Source organism: Mastacembelus armatus, chromosome 16, assembly GCF_900324485.2.
Source record: "Mastacembelus armatus chromosome 16, fMasArm1.2, whole genome shotgun sequence".
In the NCBI taxonomy this organism is placed as follows: domain Eukaryota; kingdom Metazoa; phylum Chordata; class Actinopteri; order Synbranchiformes; family Mastacembelidae; genus Mastacembelus; species Mastacembelus armatus.
The window spans coordinates 23,872,876-23,897,974 of record NC_046648.1 but is presented as its reverse complement, the minus strand read 5'-3'; the positions used below and the strand labels follow the sequence as shown (position 1 = coordinate 23,897,974).

At 40.7% G+C, this 25,099-nt stretch overlaps 1 protein-coding gene and 1 long non-coding RNA gene across 3 annotated transcripts; one reads left to right on the top strand and one right to left on the bottom strand.

Annotated features, from left to right (window-relative positions):
- Positions 1 to 2,856: 2,856 nt before the first annotated feature.
- Positions 2,857 to 19,303, bottom strand: tlr18 (toll-like receptor 18). Its single transcript, XM_033325585.1, has 6 exons — positions 19,177 to 19,303; positions 11,263 to 12,258; positions 9,606 to 10,788; positions 8,904 to 9,359; positions 3,543 to 3,740; positions 2,857 to 3,188 (listed from the first exon to the last, which is right to left on the bottom strand). Exons 2-6 carry the CDS (start codon positions 12,246 to 12,248, stop codon positions 3,027 to 3,029), a joined length of 2,985 nt encoding a protein of 994 aa, XP_033181476.1. The 5' UTR covers positions 12,249 to 12,258; positions 19,177 to 19,303; the 3' UTR covers positions 2,857 to 3,026.
- A 2,047-nt stretch (positions 19,304 to 21,350) lies between these two features.
- On the top strand, positions 21,351 to 24,750 carry LOC113136318 (uncharacterized). 2 transcript variants are annotated; one of them, XR_003296249.1, is made up of 4 exons: positions 21,351 to 21,461; positions 21,589 to 21,644; positions 22,553 to 22,706; positions 24,613 to 24,750. It is a non-coding gene; the product is annotated as an uncharacterized LOC113136318 (long non-coding RNA). The 2 variants fall into 2 exon arrangements; XR_003296248.1 differs by having other exon boundaries at positions 21,354 to 21,477.
- Positions 24,751 to 25,099: the final 349 nt, after the last annotated feature.

Sequence of the window (25,099 nt, the reverse complement as noted above, 5' to 3'; positions counted from 1 at the left end):
CAAACAGATAGAGGCAACCACCAAACAGAACAGACCTGTTCAAAGTAGATGATGATTGAAATAAAGACAGGAATGAGCCCGAGGACAAGACATTCTTCAGTTTTGCCTCTTGCTTTTTACTCTTCACTGTGCAAATTGTAATTATGAACAACCATTTCATTATTTCCTGAAACATGAATTCTTCTCAAAAGTGTATTTGTTGACTGATTGGTCGACAACATGTGGGCCTGATCACAGAGTTTTACAGGTGAACTGTTTTCCCTCCTATACACCACAGTCTTTGCTCGTCAGAGAGATGTATACAGGCATGTTCTGATCTGGTCCCCCCTTCTGCTGAACAGTACTGGTCTGCAGCAGCATTAAGTATCCACAGTTGGTGTTCAGAAATAAAGTTTATAAAGACTTTACCAGAGTTCAAGCACTGAGCTAATGTGTTTCATTGGGACATTGTTGGTGTGGTTTGATCAGTTTGACTGACTCCTCCCTCAGGGAGTCACCGGAAAAAAAAAGCCTCAGACAGATAAAGGCTACAAATAGATGACAGGAATAAGGACAAGAATGAAAATGAATTTTCTGAAACAAAAATTCTACTGAAAAGTGTATTTGTTGACTGAAGAGTGGCCCCAGATCACAGAGTTTCACAGAGATTAACTGTTTCCTCCTCAAATACACATGCACCAATTGTAAAACATAGCATAGCATCAAATGAATATATTTGGAAGCTCGCAACCTTTAGAATCATTAGGGGGGAAAAAAACACCACAGCATTTTCCAACCTATTTACAGTCAATTATTTTAACCCTGTACTGGTCTGTCAGGTTTAACAGGATGTAAAGGTCAGTTGACGACCACACCTTTTCTCACAGCAGCTCACGCACTATGCACCTATGCACCATCCATCCATCCATCCATCTTCTATACCCGCTTTTTCCTGGTTCAGGGTCACGGGGATCTGCTGGAGCCTATCCCAGCTCTCTCTCGGGTGGAAGGCAGGGGTACACCCTGGACAGGTCACCAGTCTGTCGCAGGGTGTACACATATAGACACACAAAGACAGACAACCTCACACACTCACACTCACTCCTACGGGCAATTTTAGAGTCACCAATCAACCTAACATGCATGTTTTTGGACTGTGGGAGGAAACCGGAGTACCCGGAGTAAACCCACGCAAGCACAGGGAGAACATGCAAACTCCACACAGAAAGGCCGGGATGCGAACCCACGACCTTCTTGCTGTGAGGCAACAGTGCTAACCACTCAGCCACCATGCTACCTATGCACCAGTTTAGAGAAAAACAAAAGATCTGCAGATTGCAGAAAATATTTCATGAAACAGTTTTAACATTGGTAAAAAGCTGTTTACAATATTATTCATACTAAAAATCTGGTTCATTTAAAAATAGTTTGCAAAGTTAGAGTACTTGATGAGTTAGGAATAAAATCTTTAAGATATGTGAGAAAATATAGTGGTCATGGTTGTCAGACCACAGATTTTTACATTTATGTGTCTAGAACTGGATTTTCATGAAACTGGACACTAGACGTGTATTAGTACTGGCTAAAGAAAAACATAAGGATGTAGCTGTTTTAAATGATTTAGGTTAGATTGTATAGATGACATTTTATTGTGTATTGTGTGACTGATTTGCATAATGTATATTATGTTATGTGTTTCTCCTTCATGTTGCAGGTCTCTCTTTCATAATAGATATTGCATCTGAATGGACATCCTGAGTAAATAAAGGTTAAATAAATAAAATGAAGGAATCATCTTTTCCTAAATGTCTTTTAGTTGCCTAACACTAAACATACTGTATCGACAGAAACACATCATAGCTGCAATGTGCAGATTTTACAGAAAGTGATCATTTTTAAAATGTTGCCCCTGAAGGTAAAGCAAAATGTGCAGCTTTGAGTTGTCTGCTGATGGGACCTGATATGTTAGGGTTAAGGGTTTAGGCATGTAGTGGTTAGGAGAGGGATAGTCATCCCCATGAGGAATGAAAACAAACTTGTGTTATAACTTGTGTGCCATGCACTCATGTACCATGTACACTCGTACCTGTATTTGCTGTCCAGAGAACAGAGAACAGCAAATACAGGTGTGTTTCTGAACTGAACTGAAATGCACATGAATAATGGAAAAAGTGTCAACAGTATATGTTGTTGCAACTTTTCAGTGTGAAACTGTTTTGCAGACAGTTGAAGTTACATAACACAACAAACCTGTTCAGACAAGGTACTAAAGGTGTGTGAGATAAGCTAGTCTCTATTTTGCCTCATTCACTTTGCAGTTGTAGCAGTGCAACTTTACTGCACAAAAATGAATTAGGAACCAAAACTTTTGTTTCCAGAAACATAAATTCTACTCTGGACACATTGTAATAACAGACAATTTGTGCTCAGGGTCACCAATCAATAGTTACAATGCAGGTAAAGATTAATGATCACATTATTCATATTAGGAATCTGGTTTAGGGAAAATCTGTTTTTTTAATGAATGAATGAATGTTCTCTCATTTTTTGGTATTATTCTCTAAATGAACCTGCTGTGCTGGAAACATCACAGCGAAGAGACCTCAGTAAAGTAAAGGCACACCCAGTATAAACATTTGCACAAACTGGTTTGCTTTGGGATTTCTTGATGTGGTGTAACGTGGAGGTCCGGGGCACAGGCAGCACATGAGCAGCACATTGTTGGAGGGAAGGACGACGCCAGGACCAGCAGCCTGATGTGAATTACCTTAACAACAGCCTGAGAGGACATGTCCCTGTAATGTGCCTGTAATGTGCATTTAGACATTAGACCATGCAGTCTGCTTCCTAAAGTAACACACAAAAAATCATCTTTCCTCAGATGGAAGACGTTTAATGGACAAGATGAAACATGTTATCAGTGAAGGCTCCTTTGCCCCATCAGAAGGTGCTGAGATGCACAAAACACTTCAATTTCTACATCCCTAACATCACTTACACTGTTAGTGTATAAATTATGTGAGGGAGGAGTGATTGATTTCATGTAATCAGTTTTTCTTGCAGCTCTTCTCACAATCTATGAAGAAATCATTGCAGGCAACAGTCAGCGCAGCAACCAGAACGACAAACTCCTGGAAGTCCACTTGACCGTCCTGGTTTTCATCCAGGTCTGTCATAATCTTGTCGACAACCGTGGGGTCGTTACTGGCCTGAAATGGAAACGTCATGATGACCATCGGACAAAGAGACATTTGTTTCACAAGATCAAATTTGGGAGGAAGCAAAAGGACGACTGTTTTCCTTAGAAAGCCAACACAGTGGTTTTATATAAACTTTATGAGCTCCTGCCTAACAGCGGTCATAATGTTATAGATTTAAACATTTATCAGCCCAGAGATGCTGAATACTTTCTGATACAACAGCAGCACTTCATTAATAACTAGCCTGTATTTGATTTACTCCTGTGCATTGGATTGGAAATGCTGTTAAATCACACTAGTCTTGTGGCTGCATGTGGGTCTGTACTGTGTGTTTGCTTTGGAAAACAGCCAGGAGTTACTCACTGCCATTAAATCGCCAAGTTCTCTCTGTAACAGGGTCTTGAGCTCTCCTTTGCTCAGCTTGTACTTGTCGCCTTCTTTCCCAGAGTAGGAGTGGAACACGTCGATGAGGCCCATCATGGCTTTTTTCAGGTTGGAACACATTTCTTCTGTCCTACAACTGGAAGAACAAATCAAGAGAGTGTTACTAACTAGCAGGAATCATAAGGGAAATGGCAGTTCAGCAGTTTTGTGTGTTTCCACTGTGCAGGGATAACACAGAGCGAGAGAGAGATCACTCGAGAGAGAAGCTGGATCAGAGGAGAGATTGAGATTCAGGTCTGTAGGCAGAGAAGCAGCAGCCTCTGGTGCACAGAAATGATTGGGTGCAGGAAGATAAAACTAATTTAAAATACAGCTGTCATCAGTTTGTTGAAGAAGTTTCTGTATAGAAGGGCAGAGGCTGACATGGCTCAGTGATAATGTAGATGCAAACAGATATTAGACAGGAAAACAAGAAGAAGATGGTCTGCACCGTCAAAAGGTCTCAGCTCTGATGCTTCATTACAGGCTGCACCAGAACTTTATCTGAGTAGTGTCCATCGTGGGACAGAGGGTAAGCAAAATACTTCAGGCTTGACTTATTCTGAAGAGTCCCAGGGTTTGTTTTTACCTTTTCATGAAAATGAAATCACAGTAAAGCCAAAATTAAAGTTGGATTATTTGATTTGTGAAGTTTTCTTAATGTCTTCCACACAACACACAGACGTTTTAATCTTTAGACGTACATGACAAGCTCAACACCAGGACACTCACATTGACTCATTTGTGAAACACGTTTGTTTAATGCATTTATTGCATTTCTTTTCTGTTTAACATCCTGTTTTGTCATGTGGCACAATATGAACTGTCAGTCTGATTGTGATGGGTAACTGCACACAAGACTGAACTGATTAAAATCCCCTCAGAGAACCAAGAAAATAACAAAGTCTTGATGTCTGTTTTTCTATCAAGGAAAATGAAAAATCCTAAACAAAAACTTGACAAGCTATTTATCAGACTCAGCTTGAAGCCAAATAAAATGCAGATGGAGGAAGTTGAGGAATGACAACTAGCAGCTTAAAACAGTTTAAATAGCTAATCAGACACCTGAGAAGCTGCAACACGGGGGCTGAGTCATTTCACCTTCTGCCTCCATGAACCAGGTGAGGACAAAGGACAGACCCCCTGCAAAGGCAGCTTGCCCATACAGTAGATTTAGACTGTGTCTTGCATTACGTTATAGAAACAGAACTAATGCCTTCATGCTGAGGTCTAACAGGTTCCTGTTTCATCGTTTAGACTGATGGTTCTTATGAAGAGTGGCTCATCAATAATTCAGACCAGCTCTATACCCTGTGTGTGAATGACTGAGTTTGAGAGCAAGATATGCTGCATCACTTCGCTAAATGATGCACTGCCACGTTTCCTTAATTAGGCTCAATGATTGCTGTTAATCATTTATTCCTGCTGAGATCATGGAGCTAATTAAAAACCTCTGAGTGTCGGTATATAGCTGGTGTTAATTAACTGAGGTAGAGACTCAAGCATGAGCAGTTCATGGATATGTTAAGAACATACTGGAGGCCAAAGGAAAAATTATTTTAAACCTGCATCAGTTTTTACATTTTCTGTCTACTGGGGGAATTTATTTTGGAGACTCAACACACAGCTCTAAACATCCTCTCTACTTCATGTTCCCTAAAGAAACAGCAAACAGACACAAAGAGCAGAAACTCACCTGAACAGTGATGCTAACAGGTGCTGGTGGAAGCGACTTCAGCTCTCATCTCCTCTGTTTTATGAGTCTCCTCAGCACTGTGCAAATAAATCAGAATCAGATAGGCACCTCCCTCCGGACAGCAGCGATATCGTCCATCGGCACATGCAAAGCGACCACAGGTGGTTTATGGCAGCGGCACAGCACAGTCAGCATTAATAATTTATCTTGTCCGGGTAGGAAAAGCACAACTGTAGCTAAATATGGTGATTATGACCTCTAACGCCTTATATGTGACTCTAACACAGGCCTGCATACATTGCAGCTATTTGGATATTGACTGTGCTTCTCAAAAGGGCTGTTGTCAAAGACTAATGAACAATTAGCCTAATTTGGCTCATATTTCAGGTAAACTTAAAGGGTAGTGCCTAAATTCTAAATTATCCCCCAGTCAACAAATATACAACATATAGAAGAGACTGTCAGACTACCATGTTATCAAACCCATCTGACTAACTGGATAATGTACAGAGTGGTGCAAAAGGTTTAGCTACTTAAGATGTTTAGATCCTGATCCTTCACACAATCCCAGCCGGGAGGGTCCCTAAATAACTCAGCATTGCATAGCAACCAGTCCAGACATACAACCTGAGTCATAAAGAACTATGTTCAGACACCAGAAACTCGTGGAGTCAACCTGGGAGTGTTAGGGTTAGGGATAGGGTTAGGGTTAGGGTTAGGGTTAGGGTTAGCTACATTTGCAGGAAGCTTCTCAAATGGCTAAATTCTGCTACTTCTGCTTTAGGAAATATGGACACACAGTTACTTTGTGATTTGTCCATTTTTGATCAAAATGTGATCATCAAAAAATGTGATTGTCAGCATTTCTGACTCCATGACATGCACAATAGGCTTAAACATAAAAAGGGATTCTGCCCTGAGCTCTGACCCTACTGTATCAGCCTATTCGACTGTTGTCTCACTATTGAATAGGCATTATCAGCGTACATCAGTCCTATTTATATAGGTCAGTAGGAGCCTACTCACCTACTGGAGACAATACGAGTCAATGCCGATTAGCATTAGCTGATTAGCAAAGGCATACAGCATTAGCATTAGCAACATTACTTGCTAATCTGTATGGTTTTGTTTAACCGAGTAGTGGTGCTTAAACTCAAGGACATAACTTACACAATGATGACAATGAAGACCTATGGGATAACAATGACTTACTGAACCTACCGGTAGGTTCAGTAGGTGAGTAGGGACCTACTGACCTATATAAACATGACAGGTGTAAGCGATAACGCCTATTCAATAGTAAGACAACAGTCAGGTTTTGTGTTCAGTTCTGCAAAATGATGAAAAGTGATAATTGGCTCTAATGTCTCTAGTGCTGTTAACTTTCCTGCCTTAGCTTTTCTCCATTTGTCCATGAGCATTTTATTAGACGTCAATTATGTTTATTAGGTCTGACTAATGCTTTCCTGCAGCATCATTTGCAATTAAGGAAATGATTATGCTTGAATGACACTACAGCTTTTGAGTAGCAATATAAATAAAATTCAGGCCAGTCAACTGAAAGCCTCTTTTCACTGAATGCAAACCACTGGGGCTGATTTACAGCAGCATTTGCAGCAGACCAATGTTAAGGTATTTGCATGTTTCTATTTAAAATTTGACTTGAGGTACAAGACCAAAGGGCAGTCTAAAATGCTGTAGAGCTGTAAAACGTTCATATGTGTTATTAGAGGATCTGTTGCTCTTCAGCTTTTCATTAGGGACACACAAGCAAATAATATATATATAATATGCATATAACAAATGTATAGTCTGTAATAATATATATACAGTGATGATTCTGATCAGTTTACTCTGTTTCTTTGTAGTAATGACAATGACCAGAACACCCAGAGTCCAAGGGTGTCATCTACTGGCCAACTGCAAACTCTGCAAATGCAGACAGAACTTTTTGCACATGCAAACAAAAGGTAAAAGGTTACACATTTTTGAATGTGATAGTAAACTGGAAAAATTTCATCTGGAAAAATAACAGTAGACAACCAGCAGTGTCTCCTTCAGATTTATTCAAATGGCTGCAAATTCACATTTCTGACATCTGGAAGTCAGTCCAGTGTCTGTTCCTCTTCACTGTTTTATGTCACTGACAATTCTGATTGCTGTTTATTCAGAATACGCTTATTATGCAATATTTAAGGCATTAAACATTGATGATGCACAATAAATGCATATATAGATTATGGGGTGAATTAAACAGTACTAAGCTTTTTGTCTACGGGTGATTGAGCACTGAGCTATCAAAGCAAATGTAGCTTTAATTCTTCCTCATCATCTGTTTGGTGGACAGTCTGAATACATGCCAAGCAAATGTCTTTGAAGCTGTTCTACTTAATTAGCTAATTAGCTACATTAATGAATATTTTTATATTAACAATGCAAAACTTTACAATGTGGAAGTGAAAGGAGTCACTTAGAGTAATAAAGCCAGTGAGAATTATAACCAACTCTTTCAATCCCTTTTAAAAAAAATAGTTTTGGTTTTATTGTGGTTAATCTAAAGAGCCATGTATTTTCTGAGCAGCTGGTGGAAACCAGGCCACGGCTACACTTCCATTCGTTGGGTTAATGCAAACACATTTCTAAAGATATTGTTTGTGAACATTTGTACAATAGCTTTCTTTTGTGATAACATGCCATGACTGTGTCTGTCAGCTTCTTTTTCTTTCTTTTGGTTTTGACTTCTTTTGCCTCCCAGTGGTCAAATACCTGTTAGTGCAAGTTTCAAGTAACATTTACAAGCTACACACGTGATGTCTGTTTATTTCTACATGTCATACGTTTTTTTATAAAAAGAATACTGAAATAACCTGTTATCCCAGTAAAAAGATATTTAACAGAACTAAAAATATGACACGATTAGTTTAGTTTACAGACATTTGGCTGCAGGGATGACCTGACCACACATGAACACTTTTTATACAGGAGCAGTCTTTGCTTGTAGCAGAATTGTCTGTACATAAGTGCCAGCTTGGACTGCTGAGTCCAATGATTTACCAAGATTCACTACAGATGTTGATGGTTAAGTTCCAAGGTATGTTAGGAATTGGGTCAGTCTCCCCCAAACATTATGTATTCTAGTGAAGTCTAGGTATTATAGTCTGCATGGCCTTTGACTTTGGGACCTCAGAGTTGAAACATTCATGATCCCATAGAACTAAGGGCTGAGAATGTAACAAAGCATGGTCTTTTCACAGTATCGCAGCTGTCATCACATTTCCCTGGCACCTCGCTTGTTATCCAGAGTGCGACATAGGAGATCTCATTTGAGCCACTGACTCTGTGGCCTTTCAGCACCTATCACTGGGGCACCAGGCCTGAGACGCTCACAGCGAAACTGCAGCAGGCGGCATCAGCTCAGGTCTTGGGGATAACATGACAGAATGCCATGGGCAGGGAGAGATCGTGTTATTGTCCGTCATCATAATGAGAAGTTAGCTTTGCTCCCAGCTTGGTATACTCCACATACAAAAGGTTACCTGAGTTCAGGCTTATCCTGAGAAAAGGAATATAAACTTCGTACCATCATTATTTTGACCTTTTGGTCAAAATGCCACCATAGGTATTTGTCTCTGATTCAACAGCTCGTCATTATTCCTTCTAATATTATCATGTTTGTGTTCTGCTTCTTCGTCCACATTAGGTGTTAGTACTTCTAGTATCTCATTCTCTTTGGGGGGACCAGTGACAGAAAGACCGCTCACAGATGAGGTTCTACTGTGCATCCTTTCCGCAGTGATTGTTGGCTTTCCCAGAACACTCTTCAGCTGAGCCCAGAAGAACGCTTGCTGGTTGACTTGCTGCGGCCACTCCAGGTATGTCTTAGTACTCAACATCTTCTTAAGCTTGCAGTACTTGCTGGGCAGGGACCTGGGATCAATGGGCTCCTTCACAACTAGGATAACATCACTGAAGGTCTTTCCCATTGCTCTTTGCTGAGCAAAGTACAGCTCATAGTTGCACCACTCGCTGTTAACAAATTGCCGGGAGAGGACAAATATAACCTGAGAATGGAGACAATAAAGAAAGGCAGTGAAAGCATGAATTATAATTGCATAGTAATATTTAAGTCTACACAGGGTATGATAAGATATGGGGTATGCTAGTTAGGGTGATAGTTTATGTAAACATTTGTTAATTGATGACATTGGCTCTGCTTATGTGTTATAGACCTTATTTTGAATAAGGGTTGTTACACCTGACTGTGCCTGGAATATAAAAGTCACCCATCACACAAGTATATCAGGTACCTTACGACTGCTTTCGATGTTCTCAATGATGTTGTCAATGATCCACCTTCCTGGCATAAAGTCCCTCTCGTGAATACACAGACGATAAGGATTCCTGTTGTTTTCCAAACAGGGCAAGAGCTGGTCCCTCACCCAGTCAGCATCAAAGTGGCTGTAGGATATGAATGCATGATAGGCAAACTCCTGTACTTCCCCTGCTGCTTTTTCCTTGTGAGCTCTGTATTTGGCCCTGATGATCTGGTATGTGGCTTTGGTGTACCATGGAAGGTCAAAAATATAGCAAATGAGCATTAATATCAAGATCACTGCTGCAGTGGTTGCAACAGAGATGACGATAACTAATCTGATATCACAGGCCACTTGACCTGGGAAGTACTTAGATATGACTGTGTTGAGAAATGCTTCTGGGTGGTAACATCTGTAGTCCGAAGGCCAGTCTGTGAGGTTCACCTTTCCTTTTGAAATCGTGTCTTGGATGAAAGCATGGAGCTCACAAGTGCAATGGTAAGGGTTGTTTCCTGCCCTCAGCTGAGAGAGCTGAGGCATGTCCTGAAAGGTTGCCATGCTAATGAGACCAAATGAATTCCCATCCAAAGCCAGTGACTGCAGTGATGGACTTCCCCACTTAGTTGGGATGAACTTGATTTTATTCCCACTCAGCAACAATTCTCTCAGGTTGGTGGCTTTTTTGAAATATGCCATGTCCAGCTGGTCCAGGTTGCAGTAAGACAGGTCCAAGTAGTGCACTGTGGTGGGCAGACAGTTGAGGGCTTCACTTTGGAACTGATTGTGGTGAGCAATAAGCCGAGTGATATTTTGCTGCCAAACACAGTCCTGACTGGTTTTAGCAGATCCCAGTTGGTTGGAGCTAAAATCCAAAACCTGCAGCTGCTGGAACTCTTTTGTTAACAATGATAAATCTTTTAAGCTGGTCAGGTCATTTGTGCTTATGTTGAAGGTATGAAGATTTGGAACAGAACCCTTATAATCACAGTGCTGGCTGAAGATGACCTCATTCTTTAATCGATTATTGGAGACATCCAGAAGCTCCACACCTTCCATCTCAACCCAAGCATCACAAGGCACAGAGTTGAAGTATACATACTGAATAGAGAGTTCCTTAATTTTATTGAACCAGGTGAAACGCCAGTCAAATCGCAGGATATCAGGATTGCTGATATACCTACAAGACAAAGAGATTTGAGGTGTTCTGTGTATGTAAATGAAAAACAAATCAGGACTTTACCTTTTTTGAGGTTACTACACAAATCACAGAGTTGTTTTGTGTCTTATCTTTAGCTTGTCTTAGCTTAGCTTAGTTTAGCTTAGCTTATCTTATCTTATTGTATCTCAGCTTATCAAATGTGCGATACCACAAATAAGATGACGGCCCTAAGATTTAAGTGGTTGGTTGCCTTGGCACAAGAGCTGGATGAGAAATTTCAAGGAAAAGTTCAGTAGTTTGTTTTTTATTGTGTGGCCTGATTTCCGTGTGATGGTTGCTATAAAAAGTGGTTAGAATTGGATTTTTAATTTCATTTTTAGTTTTTAATTTTAATTTTAATTCATTTGCATCAGTTCTGGTGAACCCAGGATGGTAAATTCCTGTAGGGTAGTTATATTTGTACATGGTGCCACAAAATGAGCAGATACTCACCAAAGGTCCAGCTTATCCAGTGCTAGATTCTTGATGCTGGACTCTGCTCCGTCATCAACAAATGTGGGGGAACGAGCAAAGTCAATGTACTGAAGTCTCAGACGATTGATTGGGGTGACCTGTAAGTTCATCAAAGCCATCCTCAGTAGATTCTCATTGAATTTGCCTCTGTGGAAGATTAGCTGAAAGACTGTGATGTCTTTTAAACCCTGGAAAATGTCCTCTGTTCCCATGTAGTACATGAACTCAAAGAGGTTGCGGAACTGGATGACGCTGAAGGTCTTGTTGGTGAGATCTCGTAGCATGTGATGGAGAGCATATGGCTGTTGATCTATGGCCATATCAAAGCCCAGGTTCCTCGTCTGAATGACTTCTAAGCTTCCAGGCTCATAATAACTGAGATTGGAGGAGCATTTAATAGCAAAACTTTGTAACTTGATGTTCCTCAGGGGTTCAAAATCACCTTTCTTTAGACCCATCACCAGAGGGCCTCCCATAGACAGAACCTGGAGTTTGACAAAGGTGGAAAAGCTATCAACCAAAGTAGCATGTTTATAAAGGTTATTGGACATGGAGAGCATTTTTAGATTCAAGAGTGGAGTCAGAGCTGCGGCAGGAATTTCCTGTAGAGAGTTATTAAAGATGTCAAGATGCTCAAGGCGGGTGTTGTTTTTAAAGGCATCATTGTCAATGTGTGAAATGTTATTGTACTGCAGCTGAAGGGTGCGAAGTTGAGGGAAGCGGGGGAAGTCATCAGCATGGACAGCTTGAATTTTATTATAGGAGAGATCTATATCTTCCAGTGTGGATGGAAAATGTCTCCATGGCACACTGCTGAGCTGCCTTCCCACACAGTCTGCAGACCGGCCAGAGTTGTAGATGCGACAGGGCCCTTCTTCTGTGTGAGTGGTCGGGGATGAAGATGGAGCTGGGGATGTGACCACTCCAAGAAGTAGAGCACTGAAATGAATCAGTTTCCAAATCATGGTGATAGATCTGTAAAGGAACAAGAACAAAGTTAAGCTTTTTATTTGTACCCAAAGGAAAAGTGGGAGAACATTGACCTAGATAGTTTTTTGCACAGGTGTTATTTATAACAGTATAATATCTAGCATGCAGCATGTTCTTCTATAGTTCTCATATTGCTATAATCATTTGACAAATATTCTGCAAATCATCACACACTATTAAGGCCACTTCCCATTCAACACAATAGCAGCACAATAGATGCATTTTATATGTACGTGCTAAGTCTGTGACACACCTCGCCGTCAGCCAGCATTGGCCTGTGGTTTCTCATCAAATGTGTGTTGCATCCTGTCAGTGATTGAGGTCACTGATTGGTTGCTGATCTTAGCCTGGAGAGTTATTTCCTCTCACACTAGCACAGAAGGGGCAGCACGGTGCATTTGCAACATCCCACACTACTTAAAAAAGCCTTTGAGTGTTGACCTCAGGTGCTGGACTAAGAGGTTAGGCATAGCACTGAGAGACGAAAGAGGAATTAGGATCTCAGAAGCCTGCTGTGACAGAGGAAGGCAACAAATCTTAATTTCAACCTCTACAAGAGCTTTAATCAATTTTCCATCATTACCCATTAAATCAAATATACCTCCAGAATACACTAACATTTAGTTGCTGCAGCAGAATAAGTGAATCTCTCAAGACGCACAACAACCAACCAGCTACATGCACAACATCACTCACCAATCATTATGTGCACTCAGGCGGCAAATCGGCTCTGAAAAAATACTTGGTACTCATCCATATTAAACAGGCATTTTCATTAGTCCCTGACTCTGTAACATGTACAGCATTACACACTGCACACTACACTACTAGTTTCCTGCTTCAGGCTGTGTAAAATCCCCCCTCCTCAACCTTTATTTATACTACTGGTCCGAGGATACACAGTGTTTTGGTGGCCTCACACAGAGGAGTGCCAAACCTTATAACCCCTGTTAAACCAACAGTGTTACAGCTTGAATAAACATTTATGTCAGCGTGGATGTGGCCAGTGTAGAAGTACATTGTTTCCCTGTTTGTTTTAGGTTGCTGTAATTCAGACGTTACTAAATTAGTATATGGTTTGTTAAGAAAGTGTGTCACACTGTGGAGCAACGATATGTTTAATATAATTTATGGTTAGAATACTTCCTGAGCAGTAAAGACTGAAGTGGATGAAATTACACATCTGCTCCTCTCCCAGCTCCCATTACTCCCAGGTCACCTCAATGACTCATTGTCAACGCATTCGTCTACGTTATTACAAGACAGCAACTGAGAGCCTGTATTCTTCCAGAGAATGTCACCCTGTGTCACTGTGAGGCCACCTGCCTCTTCCCCTGTGCTCCTGCTACATCGCGGAAACCAGAAATCCTCCTGGGCTATCTCACCTGGTCAACAGTGGACAGCTGTTCCCGGAGTGTGACTGGATCATATTATATTAGATGAACAACATCAATGTTGACTAAGTGAAAGTTCTCGCATGGGAGGAGCTGTTGTAAAATTATGTTATAATATCACCTGGCAATAACAAAGTCTGAAGTTCACAACAGCAAAGTCTGTCAGTTCTCTGAATGTTTTCCATCCTTAAAACATTTTACACAGTTTCTCAATGTTTTCCTTACAGCTGCTGTGTGCTAACAGAAATACACGTCTGTGAGTTTAACGCACCTGAACCATTCACTTAGTTTAGCTATAAGTCTTTCCCTAAAATCATTTAACCTGATCAAACCATCTGGGAACCTGTGTCAGAGGCATCATCAGATCTGCCTGTGAATATCTCACAAGGCTCCATACAACATTGACGACCTGTTTTGTTAATGGTTGTCAGCTTCTTCCAGGAACCGCCAAGAATCAGCCACACAATCAATACGGACTTTTAGTTAAGTCTCAGTTTCAGCTGTAAAAAAAATGTAAATGTCAAAGAAGGTGACGTGATGTAGTTCGTAAATATGTTTGTTGGTTTCTACAGCTGCAGTTAACTTACACGTTCTTCTACCAAACAGACACCAGCGTGTTCAGATGAACACCTTTGCAGCTGCGCTCATTTCCAACATTAGTGTTGGGAAATAAACTGTAAAACTGTGTGGACACAATATTTTGCAAACCTGACAGTAATTTGCAGCAGGTTTGGTAAATATCCTTCGGTGTGTCTTCATGATTTTCGTGTAGTTCTCACTGCAAAGACTTTATTTACGGGATATCCAAAGGGCATATTTAAATCTGAGTCGAGATCCACTCTCTGCAGCGCTGATTGATCAGCCAGCTCATCTGATTAATCTGGAGCAAACCTTCAACCACAAACGGGGTAAAAGCACAAAAACCATATCAAAACACACACACACACACACAAAAAGCCACTGTCTTAGCTGAATTCCTCATTTTCACAAGGCTTGTGAAGTCAAGACAACCTGTGTGCTTCTAACCTACACATGTCTCGTGTTGACCTCCATCTGGTTTGACATTAACCGGCCTGACGGGATTTTCTGTTACAGACAATGTAGTGGTTGAGTCATTTCTCTTCAGTCCACCCTTGCTGTTCCTCCCATGCAGCCTTTTCTGGATCAGGAATGTGCACAAACATGCTGGCTCAGTTTTATCCTATGACTATTATTTTCATCAGCTCCAGATATAAGGTGCTGCAATCACCTCAGTGTGAACACACACACAGGACAACAGTTTTTATACAATCTAAAGCAAACACTGTGCATAGATACAAGACAGAACCTTTTCCCCCAGTCAATAGTTTTCATGGGCAGGTTGGCCCATTTCCAGGTTCATAAAGTAGTACCTGGAACCAGGACTGGGAACTACTCCAGCTCCACGAGGAGAAAAATATTTGCTTAGATTTCACAAACCGTGCTCGGTTTAAAGCCTCTAGACTGATGCCGCCTGGTAACAAACTGATAATTAATCAGGTATGTGGAAACTGAGAAAAAATAACTGGAAATGTTTCGGTGATGCATCCTTTATGATTCATAATATATTTTTTTAAAGTGGCAGCAAAAAACCCCTGATGTCCTTCTGTTTACACACCACAGATAATCTGACTGACAGCAATATTTTATCCCTCAACCCAAATGTTTAGTAGGCCAGAACAGAAACATTTGGCCTAGTAACCATTTTGTGGGTCAGGGTTGGAGCAAATTTAATTCACCAGTGCTGTGAAGTGAATACTGTTACAAGTGGGACCGCTACCTTTTACGGTCTTAGGACATAAGAAAACTAAGCTGCAACAAGTGCTGACAAACCGAGACCATACGCTGAACAGCAAACGTGAGAATGAAGATCTTCCAGCAGGTAGAGTCGTGCTGGGATGCTGGTGCTGTGAGGTCGATAGAAACTCAACGAAGCATACATACCCGACGTTTTACGGTGTGAGGTGGTAGTCCTGCACTAAATTAGCAACCTGGCTATGACAGAACAAATAAATGTCTCTATCACTGATTAAACTGTGGTATCTCTCATATGCATTCATGGCATCATCCTCTAAGCTCAAAGCTTTATGACTGCACCTGCTATTTACCCGGCAGTCAATAGTTAGAAGCAAATAGCTCTTTCATTGACAATGTGTTGGCAGCATTGTTCCCACTGATCATATACAGTACATTAATCTGGCAGCAGACACGTCTCACTGATGAGCGCTCTTTACTCAGGTTTAATGATGCTCAGTGTTCATGTGCTGTGCACAAACACAGCTGCAACCGCTCTGCTCCCAGGTCACAGCATTCATCTTCCAAAGAGACAGACACTACACGTGTTTATGTGCTCGGGTTGTTCATGTCATGCATTAAGTGTTTTTTCTTTAGTCCTCCCTCTTCACACTACCAAAGCCTTATAGAGGCAAAGAGCACAGGTATAACATTAATTAAGTTAGCTGTTCAGCTAAATCATGCCCAGAACATTGGCCCACTTACCTCTGGAGGTATAAAACCCTGCAGCTACTTTTACTTATCCAAGTTTTGCTATAGCGGACTGAGATTGCTGCTGCTGCCCCCATAGAGGAAAGAATTTAATTTCTGCCACTCAGAGCATCAGTCTGTCTTAATTAAAACCAAATAAGCAGCAGCATTCTCTATCACAGACAGTGTCCCCGATTGCTCTGGATCAACTGCAGGACATGCTGTCAACACATATTAGAGGATTTATCAGAAAGCAGAAAACTGTTCAGAGTACGAACAGTAGGCAGATAAATCATGGAATAAATCCAAAACTGGCTGGATAATACTAGCAAAAAAAGCACAAAAGGTTTTTTTCTTCAGAACATTTTCGAGCCCACTGCCTCACAGGCATGACTTACCTGCTTTAATAAGTCATTAGACGATATGGACATTTCTCATTTCAGATATTTAGGATAAGTGTAACTAATAACATTGGACATATGAGAAGTCTTGTATTTTGTTTTCAGAAAAAAAGAGACGCTCTTGGTGTTCTGCATCATCGCAACAACATGTTGCTGTCATAAATAAATACTCTGGACAAAATAGTGCGTTGCATAGAACAATGAGTGTTATGTTAGCATGACTCCAACTATGTGACACATTGTCCTGTGCTTTGTGTTGCACAGTGTGACCTGGCCAATAAGTAAAAGTGAATAATCAATGAATGAGTAACACCAGGACAAGTTGAGCCAAGGTCCACAGTATTTCTGGGTAAATAGACTCTTGTGCTTGAACATATTATTATTATTACGTCACAGGAAAGAAGGTTGTTTTTCCATTTGGTTACATTTGATGACATGATACAGCTGCTTTCAAACTCAGCAAACATTTATGTGCATGAATATAAACGTACAGTAGTTGGCAGCTTAACATGTACAGCTGCCTCCAGCTAAGGTAGCACCTCTCTTTAAAAGGTTCATTGACATCGCAACTTAATCTTCATGATGGAAGAAGGTGTTGCAGGACTTTTCGTAGTGAACTGCATTAAGTCACACATGAACCAGCAAGTGAGAAATGTGGTTTGTGCTTAATATGTCAAGCTGGTGATGTGAGACTGAATGGCAGTACTAGAATCAACATGTAAAGTAGTCAGTCTGCAATAGATCAGCTTGGGAACTGAGCCCAAATGAATCTACAGGGGTGTGCACTGAAGGTGTGCTTGTATTAGAGGATACAAACAAACTTTATGTTGAAAATATAACTGTCACAGAAATGACAATCACTTAGCCTTATTCAGTAACAATTAACTAGACGTCCAGACTGGTAAAGACATGATCAGGTGGTGGGCGAGACTACTCTACCTCTGCTTGTGTCAGTGATAATGCAAAGACATAATACAAATCAATCCAATGGTTGTATATAATATGTTCACACTTCTCCAGGAACTGCACAATAAAAAGGGAAGGTTGAAAAGATGCTGTGCCTTTAGAAAGTTCGACACCGAGCTTTAAACTAAATGTAGTTGGGATATAAACAGAAACAGGTAAAGACTGAGGGGGATTCAGCTGGTAAACCTTCTTCAACAACTTTAACCTTTTGAAAACCGTGCAGAGTATCTGAGGGAGCAGACAGGATCAGCCAGGCAGCGCCTGGTGCCAAGACTGAAGCAGGCTGATCGCCTGAGGAGATGGCTCTCTTAAAGGATAAGCCTGTACTTTATCTTTTATATTGTTATCAACAAATCCCATTAAAAGACCAAACCCTACACACTGAACTGATCCCACCAACAACTGTTTTCTGTTTAGCAAAAGCCTTAAAGTGATTAGAAAGGAGCTTCATTCCTTCTCTGGTTTGCTGCTTGTTATTGACTTTGTTTTGTTCCCCCTGCTCGCTTTTATTTGCATTAAACATCTGAAACACTGAGGTTTTCTTTATAGAATTGCATTTGATTTCATTTGAATTTATTATGGATCATTTCTTTCCTTACATTGATCCTTTTCCTCTGGGTGTGTCATTAGCTTCAGTGGCATTTGGTTAAACATTAGAATGTTGGAATGAGAGATATTCTGACCAGACTAAGTCTGTCAAACACCGTTCTTTGTAACTCAGTCTGCAGAGGACATGAGCATGTGTCCCAAACTTCCTGGCATTTCAAATATTATTTAGCTATTAGATATTTTACACAAAGTGACCGGCCTGGAACAAAGCTTAGCTGAAAAGTGAAGTGAAAGAGGCACTAAGCTGCACCTGCAAAATAAGACCCTCAGAAACTGCTGCGTGGCCCACATAAAAGGCTGTGGCTGAACAGGGCCACTTCCAGGGATCACTAATCTGTGTAGAATAATAGAGTATTCAAGCCAAACCTAAAAACCGACCAATTGTTCTTTTCTTTCATCCTTAACTTCCATTTTCTCTACTTCCTTTTGGACAGGTGAACCGTTAAAGGTCGTAGGAAGCAATCACCTGGACTCAGGTTATCTTTAGCTGGATTCTTGTTTCATATATTATAAGCAGAGTCATCTGTACGTAAACAGAATTTGTGAAGATGATACACTGGATTAAGTTTGTCAGACACTTAGTCACTTACTTTATTTTTTGCCTCCACCCAGTAAATAAACCAGTGAAGAATTATCTTCCATTGGAGATTCTCTTCTCTTGAGAAATGTAAACATAAACCCCATCTCTGATCCTAAGTCACTGCTGCACGATAGCCTGGTGCTGCCACCATGTTGTCCCAGTGATAGAAAGATTGTTGAACAGCTGAGACTGAAACAGGACTGACAGCTACGGCAATGATGCATCACGTTTTAATCACGTCTGGTATCTGTTTATAAAGTGTTAGAGCATAGTCACATCCAACACTCTGATTACCTACCAGAGTTTAGTCCTGTCTTTGGAGACAAAAGTAAGATATCATCATAATATGCTTCTAAAAATTATGAATACAGCAACTAGACTAGGTTTACTGTACATGAAAAGAAAAACAAGTAGATAAAAAGATATGAGAGAATAAATTTTTGCAACAAACCTGGAGATGGGTGTTCAGACTCTGCTTCTGTTCCTCGGTTTAACAGTTCACGGCATATTTCACCCTGTGTTGTGTTGACGCTTGGTGAGAAGTGACTCAACTCTGGGTGAGTTTGCCTGTAGCAACCCTGTCAGTTTGGTTACTCTCTCTCTCTCAGTCCGCCTCTCTCCTGTGCGTGTGTGTGTGTGTGTGTGTGTGTGTGTGTGTGTGTGTGTGTGTGTGTCTGCATGTGCACGTGTGTGTGTTGCTCAGTAATGTGGAAAATGTTTGGGAACATTTTCTTCTCCCTCAGAAACTCCTTATTTTTTTAAAATCAGACTTTGTTGCTTTAGATGTAAGACTAGACAATATGTTCAGTAACGTCATGATAATAATATAATAATAGAAACTATGGACAATCAGCATGTCAAAAGACAGCAGGAACATGTCTGATGAGTCTGATGATGGGTGAAATAGATGGATGGATTGTGTCAAACAATTTGTGGGTGAAATTACACTCTGTTTTCCCCCCATCTGATCTTATTGCAGGAGTCTGGAAAAAACCAGGCACCAGTGCACAGGTGGTCTGGTATTTTGCAAGACATAAACAATTGGAGAAGGTATTCGTGTTGTAACAGGTGTGAATGAACTACACAGGAATTTGGAGGAGTCAGAGTGTGGATCAGTGTTAATACGTTGGTCTGAGCAGGCAGTGATAAGAGATAACCAACTGAAGAGAACCTGCACCCAGCATTTGTCTTTACAGCAGCCCAAAGCTGGAGCTACAGGTCAGGACATTGACCTTAAACTAATGGGTTTGGAGATGAGCACAGGAAGAAGCAGAGGAAATCAAACCCACAAGAGAACACCACATGCCTAAATTTGGACGGTCTAAATGTGAGAATCATTGCAAACGAAGCAGTAGTCTGAATAATCTGCAGATTTTGCAGTGACCATTTCATTGGTAGTTCAAATAAAAACTTGAGATAGATATCTCCAAACATGGGCAAGATGATGCCAAACTGTCTCTGTGGGTAGAGAACACACCTTTTAACACACCTTTTAACAGTGCAGGCAGTGTGTTTGTTTGTGTGTTTGTGTGTGTGTGTGTGTGTTACTGACAGCTGCAAAACAATTAATATGTCAAACTAATTGCTATGGATTTGTGCTGATGCCTAATTTCCACTGGAAATAAAAACAGAGTTGTGGGCAGAGAAGTGCTGGAAACCGAGAGCTTGCAGAGTCATACCCAGGGCCCTTGATAAAAGCACTTCTTTGTTTTAGTTCAGGAACTGACTGACTTTTTCTCTGAAGGAAGAAAATCAGACTGTTAGTAAGTGAGGAAGGTGAATCTCAGTTGTAACAGGGTTGGACGTGACAGGACGGCTACTAAACCAGGGTGGTACTGACACAGAAAGGGGGAGCGTGAATGTGCTGATTTAACTGTAATGTGGCTACATATTTCATGGTGGGACGTTTTGGCACAGGACACATTAGAATTCATCCTCTTCAAACCGTGAATATCCACAACCACAATGGACATCCAGCCCAGGAACATGTGAAGTGTGGTGCTACTTCCAGATGTTTGATTTATTATTATTTACGGTTCGGAGCAATCAAGGTGGAGATGCTGTCTGGTCTTTTTTCCTTGTTGTTTGTTTTGGTGCCGGTTTTGTTGAAGCTTCTAATAAAAGAAATAAATTGTACAAGCATCTTTCGCAGCAGAAGTCGCACGGCCAAAACTGGTCCCAATGTTTGGCCATTGATGAAGTCTGACTCATTCACTTCATTCATTGTCTGTTCCACTGTGACTCACAGCAAATGCTTTTTTCCTAAAATATGCTGCATTTGTTTTGAAATGACGTTGGTTTGGGGAGTTACCTCTGATTCAGTGCTGCTTTCACTGTACTGATGCCTCACACTCATGGAGCCTGTGTTTAGTCACAGGTTTCCCTCAGTGTTTTATTAGATTTTCAGGAAATCTGTTTTGCTGTCTGTTTAGAGCTGGGACAGGTTGTTCCTTCTAGAAAGCTTCTCTCCCCTGGCCAAAGTTTCCTTGTGCCAGATGGACTGAGCCTTGGGCTTTGGGAAGGGCTGCACTGACTCATTTCCAGAACTTTCTCTTCTCTCCTTCCTTGTCCTGGTATTTCCGGGCTTTGTAACAGAGGTTAGTGTTCCCGTTCCTGTTCTCTTAAATGACTACAGAGCTTCAGGGGACTTTGTTTTTAGCCTTTTCTCCCATGCAGTGTTCAGGACATTCGTTTACTCATCACAACACACAACACACACACACACACACATCACAGGTAATTCATCCCTCTGGTAAATAGTTGGATTTATTTAATAGCTTTATTTCAAATTAGACTTTTTCCTTCAGTGAATTTATTTGTATTTTGAAGTAATAGTTCAATAATTTGGGAAAAACTTTTTCAGCTTTCTGTCTGACATTAATGAGAAGATCAATCTCACGCCTCCATCTGATGTCGCAGGTAGGTTGAGCTAGAAAACAATTAGCCTAGCTTAGCAACAAATTGTTATTGTGGCATTTAAGTTTACATACAAATGGACAGTGAGCTTTAAAAGTGCTGCTATGCATATTTTTTTAACTTTGCAGGGGGGTAGTCTGTTTCCAGTCTTTATGGTAAACTAAGCTAATCCTCGTGTGGGTCATCATACCGTAGTTATCATCCAATACTTATTTTTTCATCTGACTCTCAGGAAGAAAGAGATTAAGCATATTTCCCAAGATGTTGTCAAACTAGTGCTTTGCAACGGAACCTGGAAGTATGAGGGCACTTTGGTGACTCGACTTTCATGTAAACGTAGCAGCAATATCTCAGATCATTACTTCTTAATTGGGTTAGAGTTGCTGAGAGCTGTGATTGCATTTGGCAGATTTGTCTGAATGGATTAGATAATTCACCTGATTTATCCACATTACTGTGTGTCACTGTGCCTCTACTGCATAAGGATCACTTTGCATACTTTCTTTTTTTTTGTTATATACTTTAGGAAATACCCAAACATAAGAAATTCATATTTGTGTAAAATCACCACACTTACAATATTTACAACCTTTAAAGCCAAATAGGTCCAGAGTTCCCCAACTGTTCTCGCCACAAAGCTCCACTTCTTTCACCAGGCAAACTTCACAGCTGTATTCAACGAATCACTAATGATGGAGCCAGAAGTGTTTTTCTTGATTTATATTATTTTGAAATGTTTTGACGCCAGCGTCGGTGAGAGATGGATCTTGTTGTGTAACAGATTTTTTTTTGTCGTGACTTTTGGCCAACAGTGTAAATTTTTGTGATAGTGATAGTGTTTTAATCGTATCCACCATGTTTGTTTTTTGTCACCTTTTGCAAACAACGTTGGGATATGTTGGGATGCGAAGGACACAACAGAGGAAGCCTTCGTTTCCCAGGGAAAGAAGCTGCATTTGAAGGAGCATTCGAAATGGGACAGCCCCCACTGTGACGCAATCGGCTTGAAATGCAGCCTTCGCAGGATGCAGCCCCTGAACTGGGACACAGCTACTGACACCTGTGGTATGTTAGAGCCGACTGCTGGAGTTATAATGCCATTGATTATTGAAGTTAAATTAGCATGCAGACTGAGTTATGGAATATAGACTGGGTTTATGACAGTGGATTTTAAAAGCTGAACAGAGTGGGTATCCTTTGCAATATTTTTGTCAGTACCTCAGAAATAGGCCAGCAGATGGTGATGAAACCTGTTTGCCTTAAGGTGCCATCAACCATTTTATGATCTGCAGTGTGTAGATTTCCACAATGTTATGATGACGTGAAAGTCCTTCCTGCCATTAAAAACAACTTTAATACTGCCCTGTTTTTCTCAGATGTTCTCTTTGATAATCACACGCCTGATTATTATTCTTCAACTCAAGAAAACACAAAGAACGTTACCTGCATTATGTTTGTGTTATCAACTTGGGGTATTTTTAAGGTTAGGATTTTAGGTTTCGGTTGCAGGAGGAACTAGATGATAAAAACAAGGATTGTAATAAATTATTGGTTTCATGGTTTCATCCATGAGTGTGGAAAAGAAGTGAAGAGACGTTTGCAACCAGGTTGGAACGGGTGGAGGAAAGTGTCAGGTGTGATGTGTGACAAAAGAGTGTCAGCAAGAATGAAAGGTGGACAAGACAGTGGTGAGACCAGCAATGTTGTCTGGTTTAGAGACAGTGGCACTGAGACAAAGACAGGAGGCAGAGCTGGAGGTAGCAGAGCTGAAGATGTTGAGGTTCTCTCTGGGAGTGATGATGATGGATAGGATCAGGAATGAGGACATCAGAGGGACAGCTCATGTTAGATGTTTTGGAGAAAAAGCCAGGGAAGCCAGATTGAGATGGTTTGGACATGTTCAGAGGAGGGACAGTGAATACATTGGTAAAAGGATGCTGAGGTTAGAGCTGCCAGGAAGGAGGCCTAGAGGAAGACCAAAGAGGAGGTTCTTGGATGTAGTGAAGGAGGACATGAGGATAGTTGGTGTGGGTGAGGAGGATACAGAGGATAGGGTTAAATGGAGGCAGATGATTGGCTGTGGAGACCCCTGAAGGGAGCAGCTGAAAGGAGAAGAAGAAGAAGAAAGCACAAATTAATGTATTGAAGTTGGTAAAATACAAATAAAAACAATTTAGGTTCCTTGTAAATCACTAAGGTATTTGCAAAGAATAATTTAGTGGATAGCTTTAATGGCTTACTGCCTTTTTAAAAATCCCTAATGTGTATTAAACACCCAACGAAAATATGTGAATTTTCTGCAATCCGTTATTTGAGACCTTAATTATCCACAGTAAAGGAATTCAGTATGATAGTGGTTTCAAATAAAGACAATAACCTCTTTCTTTATACCTATATTTTATTCATTTTCACCGCACATGTTCAGGGAAACACATGTCAATATGGATTTGTTACATGACTATCTATTGGACTATAGATATCTGTTATTTAAAAATACATGATATGAGATGGCGTTAGAATGGCATGGCACCGATATAAATCTCTTTTTTAATTACAGAGTTAAAATTAGATATATCCAGACACAGAACTGTGGGCACACATCATGTACAGTACTCGACACTTAGAACCCCAGAGCAAACAAAACAGCAACCCGCTTCACTCGACGTTAGCAGATAGTGTGATGTGGTTTCCTGAAGGCAAATCAAGAGCTTGCTTTGAAGGAGATCAGCCTTTTTCGGACTGGCTGACGATGACGAATGTAAGTCAGCGATAACTGAATCTTTATATGCCAGCCATGTGAATATCCATATCAAAGCAAGGACTTGAAAAGAGTGGAGATGCGGTTTGGAGACAGCACGTGTTGCTAAAAGGCTACACATCTTAATTCCACATTAGCCCGAAAAGTGTGGATATTAAAGCAAAGCTGTGTTGAGGATAATGAATGATGAAGGCCTTTTCCCATCTGCCCTAGGACCAGTCCTGCCCAGAAGAGCGGGAAAAACAGTCAGCTCTGCACAGCAACAAATCGCTGACCAGGTTTAATGCTCTGACAACATTATCATCTCCCCTGATGGCAAACCAAACCCAGCGTCACAAATCCAGTCTACATCCCACAGCTGCTCCGTCTCTTCATTTGTCAATGTATAATTAAAAAATGAAGGCATTGTGGATGGTGGTGAGATGGTGCCAGGAAGAACTGCAGGTAATAGAAAATATTTCTGTGGCACAGACTTCGTACATCACTTTACATTTCTACTCCAAATGTGATTTTAGCTGTTAGTTTGGCATTTATTTAATATTTGCTCAAATGCCCAGGCACTTTACTTTCTCAATTATTTTACTGCCACAAATGCTAGACTTATTCAGAGAGAAGTACTGCGAGCACAGTTAGTAACATAATGCAGAGCTGGACTGTAATTTCCTTCCTGGGTGCATTTAGATTGTTCTCTCCTGCACTA

What these genes read in the sequence shown, in the direction of transcription:
- tlr18 (XM_033325585.1), bottom strand. Translation starts at nt 12,248, where the DNA reads ATGATTTGGAAACTGATTCATTTCAGTGCTCTACTTCTTGGAGTGGTC. An exon ending in CTGGATAAGCTGGACCTTTG is followed by an intron (nt 10,789 to 11,262) that starts GTGAGTATCTGC and finishes TTTGTCTTGTAG; the next exon opens with GTATATCAGCAATCCTGATA. An exon ending in ACATCGAAAGCAGTCGTAAG is followed by an intron (nt 9,360 to 9,605) that starts GTACCTGATATA and finishes CTCCATTCTCAG; the next exon opens with GTTATATTTGTCCTCTCCCG.